General features: G+C 42.8%; 2 protein-coding genes and 1 pseudogene across 2 annotated transcripts; 2 read left to right on the forward strand and 1 right to left on the reverse strand.

The window, feature by feature from the left end:
• Positions 1-272: 272 nt before the first annotated feature.
• Positions 273-3,055, forward strand: LOC147433436 (uncharacterized). Its single transcript, XM_086490112.1, has 4 exons — positions 273-1,887; positions 2,051-2,078; positions 2,523-2,645; positions 2,792-3,055. The coding sequence occupies exons 1-4, from the start codon at positions 346-348 to the stop codon at positions 2,866-2,868; spliced, it is 1,770 nt and encodes a 589-aa protein (XP_086346238.1). The 5' UTR covers positions 273-345; the 3' UTR covers positions 2,869-3,055.
• Positions 3,056-3,524: 469 nt separating this feature from the next.
• Positions 3,525-8,867, forward strand: LOC147433437 (uncharacterized). Its single transcript, XM_086490111.1, has one exon. The coding sequence runs from the start codon at positions 7,926-7,928 to the stop codon at positions 8,460-8,462; it is 537 nt and encodes a 178-aa protein (XP_086346237.1). The 5' UTR covers positions 3,525-7,925; the 3' UTR covers positions 8,463-8,867.
• A 10,404-nt stretch (positions 8,868-19,271) lies between these two features.
• Positions 19,272-20,482, reverse strand: part of LOC147433438 (polyol transporter 5-like) — a 5,154-nt pseudogene continuing 3,943 nt past the window's right edge.

Here is a 20,482-nt window from a genome sequence, read left to right on the forward strand (position 1 = left end):
ACAACACGTATATTTTATATATATATATATATATATATTATAAATATAAATATATATATTATATTGTATATATATACATATATATATAGACTGTTCTCACAAGGCAAAAAAAGTGCGCAACATAAACAAAAGCACCACATACGATCCAAAGAAAGCGAACATAAAAAAAAGCGGCCAAAACTATGGTGCAGAACTTATGTGTGTTGCTGTTTTTCAAACTTAATAGATTTGCTTTAAAAAAAAAAACAGCAACACACACCTAGTTTCAATATATGTAAGCCAAGTCGGGATCACCATAGCCTATTTCACACACACGCGCACACGGGGAACCCTTTGTAACCGCGGATGAAAGACGACGGTTCATGGAGGCAGCAGGCGCAGGTCCTGACGGAGGTCGCCCTCTGTTCCAGGAGAAGAAGAGATCCTGGCCAGAAGGCGTATCGGCCCAAAAGGGTTTGGGAGGTCGCTGCCGCTGCCGCTGCAGCTGATGCGGCTGCGGCAACTGCGGCACACAAAGAATGGCAAGGGCAGTACTGGTCACGTAATCTGTACGCTCTTGTGGAGGAGCAAGAGCAGAGGAGGCGTAAAGGTGCGCTGGTTCTGTCCACCAGGGATTGGATAAAGAGAGCGAAGTCAAATCTTTTGAGTGGGCCTGATATTGGTGTGCGTGTGGGAGAACAGAGTTGTGGGTTAGGAAGGCAGAAGGCGGAGGAGGAAGAGCCAAGCGTGAGCAATGTGGACTTCTTGCCATTCCAGCTTGTATTCTCTCGGTTGCCTCTTCGCCAACTTTTCCAACTCCGGTGTGTTTGCAAAAATTGGAATTTGATGCTCAGAGGGCCTGCCTTGGCAGAGTTAGACGTTTTGAAGACAGAAGATCAAGAAGAGTACTGGTTTGTCATGTCTCAACCGCTCCCATGTGATGAGCGCGTCTGGAACTTTAGAGCCTTCAGCAGCCAAGACTGGGCCTTTTTTGGGCTCCCTTTGCCTGGCTGCAGTCAGGGGGCACTGTCCAAGTTACTTGGGGGAATTGGCTGCAGCCTTTTGCCCCAACTGGAGGACACATTCTATGTGGGACGCTGTCGTCCTCGTCTAGTCAGTGCAGGAGGTCTCATGTGTGCATTTGTGCACAAGCCAGAGGCTCTTGATGAGTATTCTGTTACTGTCTTCAATTGTCTCACAGGCTGGGTAAAGGTGCTTCCCCGTCTGCAGGATCCACTCCACCTCTCCAGGAAACCTGGCTTGACCACCCTTGGCTGCAACATGCACATGGCAGTTGACAATCAGGACCCTGCCCGGTATTACATCTTGCTTACACACGAGAAGTATGTTCGAGACACCCCAGGAAAATTCTACTTTGAGGTTTTCGATTCTAGAAGGGGTTGCTGGAGGGTTGGGCAGGACCCAAAAGCTGCCATTGCAGGTTCTAAGGTGCTGAATGCTGACTTCTTTTTCAGAACATCTGGCAAGTCTTTGCTGGGGTACAATGTGTCAGATGATGTGTGGAACAAGGTGTCAGTGGCCCCAATATCTGGAAAGTCTGGCGGGTTTCCGACCTTTCTGAAGTACAAAGGAAGATTGCTACAAGGCCTTTGGTTGGTTGGGAGCGGTAATATTTGTGCTGGATTTGCAGTGTGGGAGCTAAGACCCACTGCTTCTGAAGTAGCCTCTTGGGTGGAGGTGGCAAGGACTCCTGTGCACCTTTGGGAGGGGATTTCTCATGATGATTGGGATCTCAACATAAGGGCAGAGGGAAGCCTATTCTACATGGTGTTTGAAGATCAGAAGTTGCAGGGACGATTTAGGCCACCGCTTGTGTATGACATTGCCCAAGACCGGTGGTATTCCTTGCCCTCGGAGAGGGGGTCTACTAGCTTTGGCTGCATCTCGGTGCTTAGGCCGAGGTTAAGCACGATGCCTAGGGGGATGAGCAGACACAACTTTCTATGTAGAAAAGTATGACTCACGCTACTCCTAGATGGTCATGGTTTTAGTGGCATATGTGGGCTTTATCTTCGGAATGGGACAGGATAGCAAGGTGATGGTGATTTAGGTGACATGCTTTGTACAGCTCGTACAAGGTACTACCTTCTAACAAGAGGGCACACGACCCATAGCCAGCCTTTTATCCTATTCTAATTTATATATGTTTTGGTGGCCCCCAATTACCCGAGGGGTCTCATATTCTAATTAGCTTGTTTTGGTAGTGTTTGAAAAAGAAATGAATAATAAGAACAATGCTGTCTGTTGTTTTTGATATGCTAGCAGCAGCAAAGCTGAGAATTTGTTTGTTTGTTTTTTCTTTGTGGGTCTCCCATCAATAATGAGTGTCTCGGTTTTTATGTTTGAAGTAATTATTGGAAAGCAGGCTTATGACAGATGTTTCAAGCTAGCACTGTCTAATAAGCGTTGCACATGTCTAATGTGCGGGTTTTGAAAAAGCTCTTTCTGCTGCTCTTTTTGGTCTTGGTTTCTGCCATAGGTCTTTCCCAAGAGGTTGCAGTGATCCTTATGTTTGTGGACAGGTACAAGAAATCTGTTTTGTGAATTGGACCCCTATATCTGCCTTTCATCCCTATTGGAGGTACAAGCAAGCGCACAAGTTGCTGAATTCAGGTTGGGGTTACGCATATTTCTTGAGATTGATTGTATTGAGGCCTGAGGCTCTGCCTTAAGCTTGAAGTGCTGGGGCCCTGTGTTATGCGTTCCATCAGAGGCCTTGTAGATAGACAGCAGTAGCAGTTTTAGCAGGTCCATGCAGGTGTTTTGTGAAGTTGGGTACTGCATGTTCCAGGTAGTTCCCCTGAGCTGGAGCTCGCGTTGTCTCACAAGCACGAGCACCTTTACCTGCAACGTGCACATGGCAGTTGATGGCTGGGATTCATTCAGTTCAAAGAGTTTTGCTCGGTGTTTTGGATTCTGGAAGAGATCGCTGGGTGTTTGATGTAACACGATTTATGGGCGAGCACAGATTCGATGGATCCAAATGGTGACTGGTTTTTCTTATTTTACTTGGCTGGTGCGCAATGGTGCTGGATGACATGTGAAGCATGCTGTATTGCCCTCAAGTGTGCATTCTTTTCCTATCTTGTTTTGGAATCACTTTATGTTAACCTGAACCTACTGTTGGGTACTGATGTCGGGAGTAGGGATGTCATAGCCTTTTGTCCAAACTATGCACGATAAAGTTGATGATCTTCTAGTTCTTGTTTGGACAAGCAATTAAGTTTTAAAGTTCTTTCTAGGTTGGTTTTAATTAGTACTTTCAAGTTCTTATTGTGTTTTGTAGGTTTCAGTTAAGGTAGAGATAAAGGTTAAGATTGTTTTGTAGGTCTTAGGTTAGATAGATTCATGGGTAAATCTTTCTTGTCTTGGTCGTTGTGGTTTGGGAGTTCTTAATTTTGTCATTATTTTGTTAACGTCCTCCGATGTTCGGTAAGTTTAAGTTCAAGGATATTCACATTAACAAGACAGGTAGAAAAGAGTTGTATGGTTTGGTGTAGTGTCATGTTGAGTATGTGTGGTTGTCAGTAATAATAATTAGTGATTTTTATTCTCTTTTCTTTTTTCTTTTTAGTCTGGTATGATTTGGTTTTTACTAAAGAAGATTTTCTTGATTTGTCTTGTTTTTGTTTTTGTTTGTTTGTTTTAAAAAAAATAAATAAGTTCTGGTTTCATAGTTTCTTTCTTTCTATTTGATTTTCATTTGTTTGGATCTAGGTTTTTTTAATTGAGTTATCTTTGTGTTTGTTTCTTTCATCATCCTCTTTAGTTTGTGAGTTTAGACCTTTTGAACTCGTGAAGGTCTTTCCCACCTTATTTTGTCGTAGGGGGCGGGATGAGACTAAGCTGTTGCATCCTAATGGGTGAGATGAGACTAAGCTGTTGCATCGTAGTGGGTGGGGACCTCACAACCTGTAGTAAAGCGAGCCAACACCGGTCATGCTTGTATGAATGACTTACACATTGGAACTGAGCTACCTCAGTTCTTTTCTAGGCCTTAGTGTCTTCCCTTGTTACTTGGTGAGCCTAAGGCCCTTTTTTTCAAATTAGGCAGCACGCTCGTCCACGTAGAGCAATTATTTGACGTGCGATTACTGCCACGATCGTACGGCCCGATTGCTGCCATGATCGTTGCTTTTCAATTTCAATATGTGCCGCTGCTCTCAATTTATCGCGTTCTTCAAACGCACTGATTGCAGATTGCAGGATATGCCCAACAGGGATTGGCATGGCTAGGAAGCTTTGGGCTGTTTTCTTCTTGTCTGGAATGTCGTCACTTGGAGTGCATTGATTGCGGGGTTTTCCCAATGGGGACAGGGCAAGAAAGCTCTGGGCTGTTTGCAGTGCAGGATATGCCCAACGGGGACCGGCATGGCTAGGAAGCTGTGGGCTGTTTTCAACGAGTGAGAAGAGAGACCTATCCCTCTAGATGCAATCACCTATGCTTTTATGCTTGATACTGCCTTGGTCGGCTGGTTGACATGTATGCCAAATTAGGCAGCACGCTCGTCCACATAGAGCAATTATTTGACGTGCGATTACTGCCACGATCGTACGGCCTGATTGTTGCCATGATCGTTGCTTTTCAATCTCAATCTGTGCCGTTGCTCTCAATTTATCGCGTTCTTCAAACGCACAGATTGCAGATTGCAGGATATGCCCAACAGGGATTGGCATGGCTAGGAAGCTTTGGGCTGTTTTCTTCTTGTCTGGAATGTCGTCACTTGGAGTGCATTGATTGCGGGATTTGCCCAATAGGGACAGGGCAAGAAAGCTCTGGGCTGTTTACAGATTGCAGGATATGCCCAACAGGGACCAGCATGGCTAGGAAGCTGTGGGCTGTTTTCAACGTGTGAGAAGAGAGACCTGTCCCTCGAGATGCAATCACCTATGCTTTTATGCTTGATACTGCCTTGGTCGGCTGGTTGACATGTATGCCAAATGTGGTGTACTTCAGAATTCACAAACCTGCTTCAAGAACTTCTTGTCCGGAATGTCGTCTCTTGGAGTGCATTGATTGCGGGATTTGCCCAACAGGGACAGGGCAAGAAAGCTCTGGGCTGTTTGCAGAATGCAGGATATGGCTAGGAAGCTGTGGGCTGTTTTCAACGTGTGAGAAGAGAGACCTATCCCTCGAGATGCAATCACCTATGCTTTTATGCTTGATACTGCCTTGGTCGGCTGGTTGACATGTATGCCAAATGTGGTGTACTTCAGAATTCACAAACCTGCTTCAGGAACTTCTTGTCCGGAATGTCGTCTCTTGGAGTGCATTGATTGCGGGATTTGCCCAACAGGGACAAGGCAAGGAAGCTCTGGGCTGTTGTCAATAGATGCAAAGAGATGGCATCTCTCCAGATGCAATCACCTACGTACACTTGCATCTTAAAGGCGTGTGGCATTACACGATGTTGTTGATTGGTTGACATGTATGTTAAATATTTCAGATGGCTCAAAAAAGTGCCTGACGAACTTCCTGTCCGAAATGTCGTTCCTTGCAACGCATTGATTGCGGGATTTGCCCAACAAGGACAGGGCCAGCTACCTCACGGCTATTTTCAGCGGGGTATGCCCAACAAGGACAGGGCCAGCTACCTCTGAGCTGTTTTCAGTGGATGCAAACTTCAAAGAGATGGCATCTCTCCAGATGCAAACACCTATGCTTGCATTGTGAAGGCATGTGGCACTATGCAAGACGCTGATATGGACCAAAATATTCATGATGATACTGTAAGTCAGGGGTCGTTTTTGAGCTTCCTGTGCGGAATGTCATTCCTTGCAAAGCATTGATTGCTGGATATGCCCAACAAGGACAGGGCCAGCAAGCTCTGGGCTATTTTCAGTGGATGCAGATGCAAACACCTATGCTTGCATTATGAAGGCATGTGTCTCTATGCAAGACGCTGATATGGACTAAAATATTCATAATGATACTGTTAGTCAGGGGTCGTGTAGAAAAACATCGTGCTTGGCACTGTCTTGGTCGACATGTATGCCAAATGTGGTGCATCTCAAAAAGCACAAAACTTGCTTCAGGTGCTTTGTGTCTGGAATGTCGTCTCTTCGAGTGCCATTGAGCTTTTCGTCCGGAATGTCGTTTCTTGCAACGCATCGATTGCAAGATATGCCCAACAAGCTCTGAGATGTTTTCAGCAGATGCAAAGAGATGGCATCTCTCTAGATGCAAACACATATGCTTGCATTCTGGCACTATGCAAGACGCTGATATTGAGAATGCACTGATTGCTGGATACGCTAAAAACAGGAGCGGGCCAGGAAGCTATGGACTGTCACCAGCGTGTGACTACTATCTATCCTTTTTGTTGATTTCTTTCTTATTATCTATTTACTTTCACTTTTTGGAAACACCCCTCGGGAAATCTAACTGCCCTGCATTGCATAGCTAGTGTGGAATTGTCTAGAGGGAGTCCAGGCCTGAGGGCAAGAGAGCACTAAGGTTGGACAAGGACTATGGTTAGCCAAGTGGGGTCATTGACTAGCCAAAGTGGAATCCTTTGCTACAGAGGCTACATTTCAGTTTTGGATGTGGCCGTAGTGTACAAAGAGGGTCGGATGACCTAGAAAGATACAATGGCAGCATCTTCTAAAATTTAGGGAACTGCTATTTTGGGACCTGAAAATGTGTTGGCGTCATTACCTCTGGAATGACAAAGGGAACATTTTCTTACTCTGCCGTGAAGTCAACTGGGCAACCGGTTGGGATATTTTTAGGCGGCAACCCCGAAACGGGAAAATGCTTGTAAAAGTGCCAAGTGGCACCTTCTGGTGCACTTGCCTTATGCAACAAGAAGTGGCGCTGAATTTGAAGAGCAGAGAGCCTCATTTTCAGATTTTGTCACAGGTTAAGAGCTATGGAGTGCTTGCTTTCCCTCTTATGCACAGTGCGGTGCCAGGAGTGATGCCCTGCACGCTACGCACTGCCCTCTCTCTCCCCTTTGGCAGTATGTTATGCTCCTCTAGTGGGCTCTTCATTTGACCAATGTACAGTTGTGTGGGTTCATGCGCGATTGCCGAGGCAAGAGTCTCTTGCACAGGTACTGGATTAGCTAGCGGCTAATCCCCCCGCAGGTACAGGTGAATTCGGAGAGGTTTCACGCCAGAAATCTCGTCCGATTCAAAGGGCAAGTAGCCCTACAGGTGCGGGAGCTCGAGGACTTGCTAGGGATGCGACCGGCACGCGGAACGGAGCCCGAAACAGTGAATTACAGCTTGCTGTGTATTTTTGCAGGTTTAGGGTTTTGGCCCTAAACGGACCCTAATACTCCCAGGAGGTTCGGGGACGCAAGGGGACCGCTGTACAGGCGATCTGGCGTATTTTCAGGGCTGAAAACAGAGAATTCAGCGTGCTGCAGATTCTCGCCAGGTTTTGCAAAGTGCCCGTATGCGTCGGGAAAGTCAGTCAATGCGTGGGAATACTGACCGTGAAGGGTTCTAGTACAGTTATGCTGCCGAAATCGGGCTGGAACAGTGGAAATTCAGCCGAGTTTGTGCGGGGCAGCTTGTAGGAACCACAACGTTTATTCCCTCTTTTGAACAATAAAGAAATACCGAAAGGGGCGCCTAAGTTAGGGGCCAATCTGGTGTCTGTCTACTCATACAGGTGCAATCTAGCAGCCTGTATCCCTCTCCCCTTTGTTGTGTCTTGAAAGTACAGGTAAAATAGACGACTAATAATGGGTGAAAGCTAAATCAAGGTTTAAAGTAAAGTCTACCGCCCTTTTTGGATTGAACAGGCCGGTTCTGTTTTCAGCTAATGCGAAGTGAGTGCATCTCTCCAGATGCAATAACCTATGTTTACATCTTGAAGGCATGTGGCAATTTGGAAGACGCTAAGATGGACAAAAAAACTCATGGCGATATTGTTAGTCAGGGACTGTTGAAAAAAAAATGGTAACTTGGTCGACATGTATGCCAAATGTGGCAGGGCCAGGAATCCCTGGGCTGCTTTCAGCAAATGTGAAGCGAGTGAATCTCTCCAGATGCAATCACCTATGCTTTCTTCTCGAAGGCATGTGACACTATGCAAGACGCTGATATGGGCAAGAAAATTCACGATGGTATCACTAGTCAGGGCCTTGGTCGCCATGTATGCCAAATATGGTGTACTTCAGAAAGCACAAAAACTACTTGAGGAGCTTCTTGTGCAGGATGTGAACTCTTGGAATGTATTGATTACAAGATATGTGGTACAGGGCATGGCCAGGAAGCTCTGGGCTGTTTCCGGCAGATGCAAAGTCAAAGCGTCTCTCCGAATGAAATCACCTATGCTTTGGTCTTCAAGGCAATGCTTACATATTGAATTACACAGGGGCTGTGTGCTTGGCAGTGCCTTGATTCTCAACAGGGACAGGGCCAGAGAGCTATTTTCACCTGATGCGAAGCAAGCACAACAACGATCACAACGATCTTGGTTACTTGGTGAGCCTAATGTCTTCTTTTGATTTCTTGATCATACAAGCTGCCACTTGGCATGATCTAGGCCATTGCCTTTGATCAGAATCCGATGGCCTCAATAACTAGCACTGAAAAGCAGCTTTGTGTCACAAGCGCATTTGAGAATAAAATACAAATTGGCTCGTGGATTGTACTTCAAAACATGAAGGCCACAGCAAGAAGAGTGTTGCTCTGCAGCGGAAGGCGTTCTCACACACGGGGAGGCTGGACGCAACTCGAGAGCAAAGTAGGATTCTCTTGTTCTCCTGCAACTACTCACCGGTCTCCTATTAAAAGTACTTCTCAAGTTCTCGTTCCCAAACTGCTTTATTTTCACGCCGACAACCACCTACGTATAGGCGCACACAAAGAAAGACGATGTCAATGTTTGTCCTTCTTTGGAAGGTCTGCAGAGAGCTGGAAGCCAAGGCATGTAGAAGGGCGACATCATGGGATGAAATAGGAAAGATTTAGAATATAGCTTTTTACTTGGTGAGCCAAAGGCTTTCTCCCCTATCTGATCGCACAAGCCACCACTTGGAAGCTTCTTGCTGGAAGCTTTTCACGCTAGCAAACAAGTGAAAAGCTTAAAGCTAAAGTAAGTAAAACAACACTACAACGCCGCAGCCTCCGGTTCGCAGACAGGCCTTGCAATGGTTCGTGCAATTCGCAAGCGTGCAGTTCGCAGGCACCACATGCGTCAATTCGTGCAGTTCACAGGCGTGCAGTTTGTAGGCGTTCTCAGGCAGTTCGTAGGTTCCAAAAGCAAGTACAAGTTTGGTGACCCTGACTTCAGATTATGCCCACTGATCATCGATTGATATCTGATATCTTTTGTCTCAGTAGCACTAGAATAGACCTCTTGCCATGCCTTGATCGCACCAAAAATCTGATCGTTGAGAGTGCTCATCATGTCGGCAAGCACCCCAAGTACCTTAAAGGGTCATGATCTGCAAAATATAACAAGTAACCAGGGTTTGCAAGGTCCTTGGTAAACCGTTCAAGCGGCCTAGAACGCTTATTTGACCTTCTCGATGCAATAGGTTTTGCATCATGAACTGGTTGTCACAATGGCACTTCCGCACTGCTCACTGAACTGCCAGCCGCTTTTGGATGGATCTCTCTTTAAGTGCAGAAGAGTTGATGGGTGGGCAGTTGTAGGTTGAGGGCGTGAAGAAGACTTGGGAAGTTGGTGTCACCTTGTGTAAGGTCATAAACCAACGTAAAGAGGGAAAATGAACAAGACTTCACAGAAGGTGCACAAGCAGGTGGTTGGGATCTACAAACAGAACAGCAAAGCATTTATTGTTCTAAGGAGAGCTGTAATGTTATAAAGAGGCAACGAGTAGCGCTAGTTGAAGAGCAAGTAAGAACGAGGCAAGAGAAGCTAACAGAGCGTGCAGCTACAAAGAATAGGGAGCCACTAACGAGTAGTGTAGAGAAATTAATGGGGGAGCAATGCTTCAACAAAGGAGGTCGTTGAGCAACAAGATTTGCGGCCGGGGCACTGGTGGCTAGATATGGGGTATCCTTAATAAGAGCAAGAGCAAACTATAGGGAAAAACAAACGAGCAGTTGGTGGGGGATTTTTAACAAGCAGGACATATATTCACAACACTGCATGTTCCAATTGCACAGGCGCGACTTTGGCTCAACAACATTGCAAGGTTCGTTATCTGCATTCAATTTCCCATGCGCATGCGTTTGCTTGGCGCAACACATAAACGCTACGGGGCAGGGCACGGCTTCTGTTTCTTATAATTTTTTGGAGAGACCACAGTGCTAGCTCTCCACCATACTTTTGTATGGCACCTCTGTATGACGTGCACTATAACCTAAGTTCAATAAGCTGGATTTGATCGCAATTGGCGTACGCTACATGATTATTCTATAGATGTTATATAGTGAGGCCCACCAAGCAAGACTAGTTTGGCTACAGGGACATCCTCTAAAGCCTACTTTTGAAAAGTGAATGGTCCATTGTTTTTCGCACCAAATACTAGCTTCTTGGCAAGAACGAACCGGGAGTGCGCTGGTTTCAGCATACGGACCTTGGAACCGTTGTTTTATTCTTATTTTATTGTGTAAGTGGGACCTATTTCTTTAGTATGGCAAATAGGTTTGTTGTAACGCAGTTGAGTGCGTGAGTATGTTCGGGAATGATGTCGTTTAGTTCTTGGCTTCACCTGCCTCTCAACTAGTGCCAGTGTAATCCCATGTAGCGCATATAGTGCTTCAAATATGCCCCAATTGACCTAGTCCCACGCCATGTGGGGGAGATGTGCTTCATTGCCTAGAGCGGATCTTTTGCGGCGCTTGGAGTGCCGGCAATTTCCGATTGGTGCCACTGATTGGAGCCAAGCTGTGCAGGGTAAAAGCGTGCCACAGCTCATGGACTTCCTTTACTTTCATGCATATGAAGTCACAACACCATGGCTTCTATACCTTGACAACAAACAATATCTCAGCTGAGAGAAGATGTCTTTTCGGTGGTTGTTCTCTTCTGCTAGCATCCCTGCATTATCCATCCATTGCGCAGTGGAGCGCATGCGCCATGTCACCATTTCGATGGTACCACCCAACCCTTTGAAAGTCATGGCTTTTCCACACCCTACGTACCCATCTCCAGACTCCAACACTTAGCTAGTTTGTAATCCGTGGACCAGTCTAACCACGAATGAATTCCCGAGTGGGGGGGGAGTACTGTTTCTTTAACAGCTTATGCGGAAAACCGGAGTGATTAGTTGCACCCCGCATGAAACACGGTATAAAATCCACCTGGAGGCCTCGGTGTCATGGACTTGAATCAGTCTCCCTTTGAAGTCCCTCACCATGTGTGCAACCTTCTAAATCTTAAAATTTACCTTCAAACTGTCTCAATCCAATCCTCGGCTCGATGGAACGCCCAAGCAAGGAAATCGGTGCACTCAAGGGCTGATAATGTAGGCAACAAGAGGAGCCGTCTGAGAGCGGATCAGGATCAAAGAATACAACCGGGAGATTTGATTGGGATCCCAAGAGCACTCTGATCTTGATCGAGGCGAACCATGCTCATGATGAAGGTAGGTTTCATGTAGGCGTCGAAGGTAAGGTCAAAGCTCTCGAGGTAAAATGGCTTGAAAGGGGAGTCCTTGTGGATTGGAGGGTGGCAAACGACAAGTGGAAGTGCTTGTGTCAAATTCACAAGCAGATAGCGGACTAGGAGAGAAACATACCCTTGAGACAGAGCAGCTACTGCTGCAGATTGAGCTTGTGTGAAAGGAAGGAGGGGAAGTTGATTCACCTCAAATTTAAACGAGGTCTCTTGCATACAGACGATAGCACCGTCTTTGCTGGAAAAGCACATTAAAATGCTTCGAAAAGACGCAAGAAGAGAAACAGTGAGCTTCACGAGCCAAAATCTACAGAATTCCAAGCAAAAGATTTAGTATTCAGAATATTTAATATATATGTCTTTTTTAGTAGAGCTAATGTTTTCCTAGAAGAAGGCACTTAGATGCTGGTGAGATGCATATTAAATCTTAGATTTTCTAGGAGGGAACTTTACGCAATCTTCTATATCTTTAGAAGGATAAAACTATACTCTTTGTTAGTAATCTGACAGTTTATGGGAAATTTCAAATGTCTAAAAATGTGAGAACAAGGGTTCTTTGGTCTAGGGTTTAGCATGGAATTGGTTATATAGGGAGGAGGTTGGGTGAGAGCACATTAAAATCGCTTCGATCAACATGCACGATTGCAATTTTCAAGCGCTTTTGCAAAACGATTCACAAAAGCATCCTCTAACTTGCAAAAAACGATCCAGATACAGTTGCAAAATTAGGGTTTTTGAATTCTAAAAATAAAAAACCTAATTTTTCATATTGTGTAAATATTTGAATTAGCAAGTGTAATGTTCTATTGGCCAAAGACATTCTGGAACAAGTGTTGCTAATGCGTCACTTTTTGAATGGGTTGACTGGTTTGCATTCGAGAAGGAAACATTTGATAGTAGGACTAGTGTACATGAAAGGTAATGGAATGAAGACACAAGGAGTATCTGGGAATGACTAGTTTACCATGGAAAGGGTTCGAGCACATAAAGGAAGATGGCTCCTAGACTTTGAGATACGGATCAATCTCAAAGAGAGACCAATTCATAGTATATTTGTATTTATGTTTGTGAATGCATCCGTGGACGTCTCGACATGTTTGCTCGTGAGCATATTAATTTGTATAATGTTTGCAGGTTGAGACTGGCACTTACTATATCGTGGAGTCTCAAGGAAGATGACCATCTCTCTCTCTCTCTCTCTCTCTCTCTCTCTCTCTCTCTCTCTCTCTCTCTCTCTCTCTCTCTCTCTCTCTCTCTCTCATATCCGTGATTGACCTCTCTCTAGAATCCTTGTTCAGAGAGCTTTCATCTGATATCCATATGTGGGGCATACATTCTCTCTCTAGAAATGTGTTGTGGACACTAGAACAAAAGATGGCGATTATTCTCTCTCTAACCCTAAAGGTAGATATAAAAGCTCTCTCTAGCTTTTTCACTGCCCAAAAAGCTCACTTTAGTTGTTTAAAAGCAAACCCCTAAAACTAAATTTAGAAAAATACTTTTTGATTTTTTAAGCCAAAAAAGCAAAACTGCTAAAAGACAATCAAAGACCAATAAAGCGATGGCCATATAGCTTCTATGAAAGGGATCAATCACCTCATGTGCAAGAGGAGGTCTAACGAGAGTTTGCACAAAAGCTACAAGGATAAAGATAGAGCATATTTTTGTTTAGAAACTACATAGAAAGAGAGGGAGGGTGAGCAAATCGTGGAGCTCTTTGTAGAGAAGTGGCTTGAGAAACAGGAGTAGACATGGAGGATTGAGGCCCTCTCTGTATTCGTGTGATGTAAAGATTACCCAGTAATAAAGATACTCTGAAAAGGGGGGATTGACACACTCGGTGTTGTGTCGATTACTTCTCTATCTTTCTCTCTCTCTCTGTTATTTCAATTATTGTTGTGGTATTTAGTCAGTATGCTTTTGATTTTGTGATAGTGGTATGAGAGGATCTCTTCACTCTTCTATTAAAGGAGACTTTCCTATTCGGAGAAACAGTTTTGGCGTCATCTACATCAGGAGAGCCATCTATGGCTCAATTACGCGATAAAGATTCAGAGTTGAGGACTAGTCTTTCTTTGCCAGAGGTTCGACGAACTTTGGATTCTCTCAAGGGAAATCGGGCACTTATTGCTAGAACTGCAATTGAAACAACTCCTTATGCACTTTGTGGTGAAGGTGTAGAAGGACTAAAGGAAAATCAAGTACAAGGAACATAACTCCAACCTTTAAAAGAGCTTGAGGGATTGCACATGTTACATTTCAGAAAGACTTTAAAGAGTAGAAGAAGATCTCTTCTTGTTCTTAGAAGAGAAAGAGGTAAGAACCTTTAGGTTCAGAAGAAAGTGAGAAGACAAACTACTCTCTAGTAGTTTCAACTGCATCATCGATAGATAGTGCACCATCACTCAACTTGAGTGAGAAGTCTAAAGCAATTCTTGAGTGCTCTAGACTTGAAAGCAAGAAGAAGTTTCGCACGTTCAAGGCGGAGGACAAAGACATAAAGTTTGATTCTTACAATGGGAAAAGGGATCCTACAAAGGCTTTGGCCTTTACTAGACAGTTTGACGTTGCCTTTGCAGGAAGCGACTTCACAGAGAAGTCTAAGTTGAGACACACGACTATGTATCTAAAGGATAGTACAAGCAATTGGTGGCTTACACTTTCTATTCAGGGGTAATAACCTTCTACTTCTTCTAAATTTAAGAATAAATTTTATGGTCAGTTTTTACGTCCAAATTTTTAGTTTGATGTGAAGGAGTGGGATTGGTTATATTAGAGGGAGACACAGAAAATCACGAGTTACATTGATTCGTTTTGGACTATTCTTCTCAAAGTTTCAACTTTCATGGACATCTCAGATGAAGTGTAGAAGCAAAAGTTTGAGTAACGTTTGCGATCTCATCTGCAAAGGATTATAAGGATTTATCCACATGAGTCCTAGCTCGCATGACGGAGTCAATGATAGTAGTTGAGAGTATGCATACACCTGGAATACCCAAGAAGATGGAGACGGCCACTTGTTGTGCTGGACAGGAAAGAGTTTATGATCAACCTCGGAGTGACAATAAGCCGTTTTTCTCTTTTACCTCTACTCAGTTTCAGAAGTGAGAAGGTCCTAAATCAAAACAATGAGAGTCTCTTTTTTTTGTTGAATTTCAAAAATTTAGAGCAGAAGGGAGACATTTTTAGTGTGGAAAAACGTCATATGCGACCCAACTGTCCTTCCAATAAGAAGAATGCGGAGGAGAAGAAACCACCTGTACCTACCTTGCATTCTATTCCCTATGTGCAAGGAAACACCCAACCTTCAGATATATATAAGTTGAGACAACTCCTCAAGGGATGGGGTACTTTAAACAATCAGGACGTGTTGGAAATTTTTAACCCAGGAGCCACAAAGAATTTTATATCTCTAGGTGAGGATTACTCTAGATAGATTGAGCACCCTTATTGGAACACGATTTGCATTTGAAGGATTGACTACACATTCTACCCCTGTTAACGGACAACTCAATTTATGTATTAGAGAGTACAGAGATAAGAGTCTTTTCTTTTGGCTCCTATCAGTGGATGTGATGTGATTTTGGGTATGCCTAGGCATTGTTGACTCAAACCTCGTCTTGAGTATGAAGACAAAACCTTTACTGTGTTGTATAAAGGACAAGATGTAAAAATCCAAGTTGATCCTGGAGATTGGTTGGCCTATGCCAATGGTCAGTCATGTAATTGTTAAATGGGAAATAAAGAAAGTTGTTTCTTCGTACTTGATCTTTGCAAAAGAGAGAGATATCTCTAGTGATCAAGATCCACTTTTAGTCTTGGATAAATAACGTCATAATTTTATTAAACATTTTGAAGATTATTTTCTAACTTACTTCTTGGAGAGTTACCTCCTAAAAGACTAGAAGATCACACAATTGATTTGATTTCGGGAAGTTCACCTCTGAATTTTCCCCCATATAGAGTTAGTGTCAGTCAACAAAATGAGATTTTCAAACATGTTTCGGAACTCTTAGAGAAGGGTCTGATTCAAACCAGTTTTTGTCCTTACTATTCACGAGTACTTTTGATACATAAGAAGGATGGATCTTTTTGCATGTGTATAGATTATAGTTCATTGAATAATTTTCTATCCCAAGCATTGATCTAATGGATAAACTACAAGGGGCAAGCATTTTCAGCCACAACAATTTAAAGAGTGGATATCATGAAGATATGCGTAAAGATAGCTTTTAGGATAACTTTTGGGTTGTATGAATTCTTAGTCATGCCTTTTGGTTTGACAAATGATCCTGCAACATCTAATCGGATGATGGACAAAATTTTTAGGCCACACTCTAATTTCAATGGTGTCTTCTTTGATAATATTCTAATTTTCTCTAAGTCAAACGAAGAGTATAAGAAGCACTTCGACATAGTGTTTTAGGGATTGTGGATGAACAAATTACAAATAAACACAAAGTAACGTGGGTTCTTTCTTTGAGAGATCCATTATTTGGGCCATATTATTTCCCATAATCTCACTCGTATGGATCCAACTAAGGTGAAAGCAATTGTTAAATTGTCTACTCCTTGATCGATAGATGAAGTGCATGATTTTCTTGGCCTCTGTTCCTAGTACCATATCTTTATTCAAAGATTTTCTTATATTGCTTTCCACTACATGATCTTACCAAGAAGAACATCACTTTTTGATGGGGCACTAGACAAAAGGAAGCCTTTGAATGTCTTAAGTTTTTGGCTTGTCAACGTTCGGTGTTGATTAATCCAGATTGAGCCATTTGAGGATTGTCTTGGGGCTGCCTTTAATCAAAAGACACATGCACTTGCCTATGAGAGAAAAAGATTGAAGACATCATGAGATGTACATCCCACTTTATGAGAAGGAACTATGGAAGTTGTTCATGCATTGGCTGTTTGGAAGCACTATCTTTTAGGTGCTAATTTTTTGATCGAGACAGATCATCATAGGTTACGCTACTATTTGATGGAGAAGAAACTATTACAAAAATAGATGCGAGGGATAAACTTCTTGTCCATGTTTCACTTTTAGATATTGCACAGCGTTGGGAGTAAGAATGTGCTTGCAAATGCTTTTGCTAGATGACCCGAGGTGAATTCAATTACGACTGCATATCACCAAGATTTAATAGAGTTACCTACCCTTTACACAACAAATTTTGATTTCTCTTCTGTGTGGGACAAATTTCAATAAGGACTTATAGTTTCACCTTTCTCTTTAAGAGATGGATATTTATATCACAATCAATCGACATTGAGAAATTTGCCAGAAAGAGTATGGTATGTTCAAAAGTGAAGTATAACAGACATATGGCCTCTAGTCAACTTCAACCACTTCTAGTTTCAAATGAAGCTTGGAATAGTATAACCATGGATTTCATTATGGCTCTTTCTCACACATAGGCTCAGAATGATGCTATTTGGACTATTGTTGACGGTTTTAGTAAGCAGATACATTTTATACCTTATATAGAAGATGTTCAAAGCAGATCATATGGTAAAAGTTTTTCTCGCCCAAATCTTTAAACATCATGGGATGTCAAAATCTATTATCAGTGATAGAGATCCTCAAATGACCATTCTATTTTAGCGAGCTCTGTTCATAAAATTGGGAACTAAACTTAAATTCTCTTCAACTTATCATCGTCAAATAGATGGATAGAGTAAGATAGTGAATTTTAAAGTTTTGAAACTTATTGAGGTCCTATGTGGTGGATAATCAAAGAGAATGGGAAAGGTATCTCCATTAGTAGATTGTGAAGTGGTTTGCACATTGCATAGGTGAAGCCATTGACATGCGTCATGGTTGTACAGGTATTGTACATAGTTTTGTTTTAGGCCACTTAGGTCATATTGATAGTGGGAGGTTGTTGGGTTAAAGGACAGTGGCCGGCCCAACGACGCTAACACCCATTTCTAACACTAACTTGTTCTTATCCTTACCAATACAATAAGGAGTCTATGAGTATTGACTCACTATGTGACTCCACCAATACTATGTCTTCATCTAGAACTCGCACCTTGCACACCGCATACACCCGCACACTTTCGCACTAAATGCACTCTTCAACTTGTGTTGCTTGTAGTTTTGCTACCTTCCATGACTTAGGTTTGAATTTTTTTATTTGTTGTTGAGGTGTTTGAGATGGTAAAACATTATTCTCGTGGTTGGCAATAAAGAAATAAGCATATGATGGCTATGATTGCGTGTATGTGTGTGAGAGAGAGAGAGATAGAGAGGAATGTTCTATAGCTTTAGTATTGTGATATGTAGGTATAATGGCATCATTGAAGAAATGCGTTTGTGCCACAATGGAAACAGGTTCCAGTGAAACATCTATTGAAAACAAAGGATAACCTCACATGTTTGCTAAGGAGAGGGGTAGGATTGAGTCAAATAAGTCAATTAAGTTGATGGAGGTTAGCATTACAATGTCGGTACGGGGTGCAAACATAGATGTGCAATTGTTGCCTCGAATAAATGATTTCCTTGAGAAAGAGACAAAAATAGGTATGTGTGCTCTTGAGAGGGGGGTACTCTATTTCACTTGCACTTTGAAATGGTTGTGTTCATGGTGCCAACATTGCTTATAGCAATAAACAAGAAAACAAAGTGTTATTTGGGGTGGACTAAGGAAAACCCGATAGGCTCAAAAACCTTCTGTAGAGCATTAAAAAAAACGAACATGCACACTTTTCAAGAGATGATGGGATATAGCCTTAAAGATGAAAGAGAACCACACTTCCAAAAACTTATGCACAACATGACTATGGATGATTTTAACAAGGGTGTTGAGTTGGATACACTCTATGTTATTGACGACCTAATAACCATGTTTGTCTCACCCATAGAAACCTTTTTTACCACGTCGTTATGTACTAGAAGTTTAAGTTGAGACATCCATTCAGCATAGACTTTCACTTGAATTTACACAAGATGATATGGAGTGGTAAATACTATCCATCTTCATGTTGGGTTACTCCATACCAAGCACGTGGTATGCATATGAAGGAAATAAAAGATTTATGAAAGTGCATGGCTTTCCCATCAACCACGACATACCAAGATATGGTGGAATTGTATTTTTGTGACGACTTGTATTCAAATACCCAGCCACGCATCGATTGGTTCAAATCATGATGGCAGGATATAGAGAAGTAAGCTAACCTTTTATCCTGGAAATTGTAGTTTTTTTTAATTTGTAAGTGATTGTATTTGAGTATTTTGTGTTTTCATGTGCATGAAGTAAGGAGTTGACCGATGCAAGTGCAAAGCTTGCACATGATAGAGATTGACGATGAAGACAACAACAAAAAGAAGACGAAGGTTGTCATTGTTTGATAATACGTTGCCTTGTGGATGTTTTCTCATGTAGCCCATTGTCTTTTAAGACCTTCAGCTTCTGTTTATAGGTAACGTTGCTCATTAGCAATGTTGAGGCAAACTCCTTATAACATCCAAGCTACTTTTTGTGGTTGCCATAATCAAGGGCTTTCTTCCAAGAGAGGCATTGGGTAATGTTGATACCCCTACACCCGGATCATGCTTGTTTTGCAGTATTCACTTGGTGGACATCACATGTATCTTTATGATCCTCCACATGCTCGGGTTGCCATTGTTTGTTTTTTGCACTATCAACTTGGTGGACACCATAGATTTTCATCTTTGAAGCAAATTAACCTCTCTATGACTCCATGCAATCTATTGACCTTCGAAGAAGAGGACGAGCTCTTTAAGGGATTTGCCCTTGGTCTTGGGCATGAACACAAAGAAAAATTAGTGGATAGGAAGATGATGTTGCCATAACCCGCAAGCTGCCATATAGGAAGACGATGGATAGGAAGATGATGCTGCTATACAGGAAGAAGGTACCTGAAAGCGTGATTTTCTGCGAGCTGAAGAGGAAGGTCAAGACCGCAGTGCCGTTGATGAGTTGACTTGTCACCACGCACAACCCCACTGCTACTTGCACCCTCACCCTAAATGGAAATATCTCAAACACAAACACCCATGCCACCAATCCAAATCCGATTGAAAACACTGCTACATACACATAGATGGAGAATATCGTTCTCCCCGTGCTTGGCCTGGATGTTGCAGCATGCCTAGCCACTATATTTATAGATACCAATGTATTTCCCTATGTGGTATTGGTCCCAAGTAGAATGAACACTGTCCCAATTGTGAAGAGGCTTAGCATTACCAGCACTGCACTCTTTGTCAATAGTGTCTTCCTCCCAACACGATCCAACAGCAATGTGGCTATGAATATGAAGCTAAACTTGCGGAATCCCACTCCCACTATTGCTCCTAATTCCCCTAGTATGTTGTGCACCCCTGCCTCCTAGAAGACCACTGGGCTGTAGTATGTGACAATATCAATTTCACATGCTTGTTGAAAGAATCATAGGCTGAGTGCACATGACATCATGTGACGTATGGCTTGGTACAATCAAAAGATCGTGCCATACGTCCTCCCTAGTTCTTTGCCTTTTGAACCACATGGTCATGTTCTTTTTGAGTCAGGTCTTTCTCTGGATTGATGGAGTCACCGAAACGCGATTTAGGGATAGCAAGGACTCCTACTAACAAAGCTCATTGGATGGTAGTGTGAAATACTCACCCTGCAAAAATTACAGTGCTTGATCATTTGATGGTTAAATGGATTTAAATAGTTTCAAGACGTTAGAAGCCAAGCAGGAGCAAGACCTGGCCCTTGGCATTGCTTTGCCTAGTGGGTTCCCACAATTGTGTGAAGAGGTGCATGCCTCGCTCCTTGCTCATCCATTCCTCTGTGTACAAGGAATGTAGACAATAGGAAGTCTACATTTGGCTATATTTTCATATTTGTTGGAGGGGTAGGAGATCATGTTTCAGAACTGTACATCATCTTCCACTATAGAGGTTGAGTA

Source organism: Adiantum capillus-veneris, chromosome 19 (genome assembly GCF_014529385.1).
Source record: "Adiantum capillus-veneris isolate H3 chromosome 19, ASM1452938v2, whole genome shotgun sequence".
Classification (NCBI taxonomy): domain Eukaryota; kingdom Viridiplantae; phylum Streptophyta; class Polypodiopsida; order Polypodiales; family Pteridaceae; genus Adiantum; species Adiantum capillus-veneris.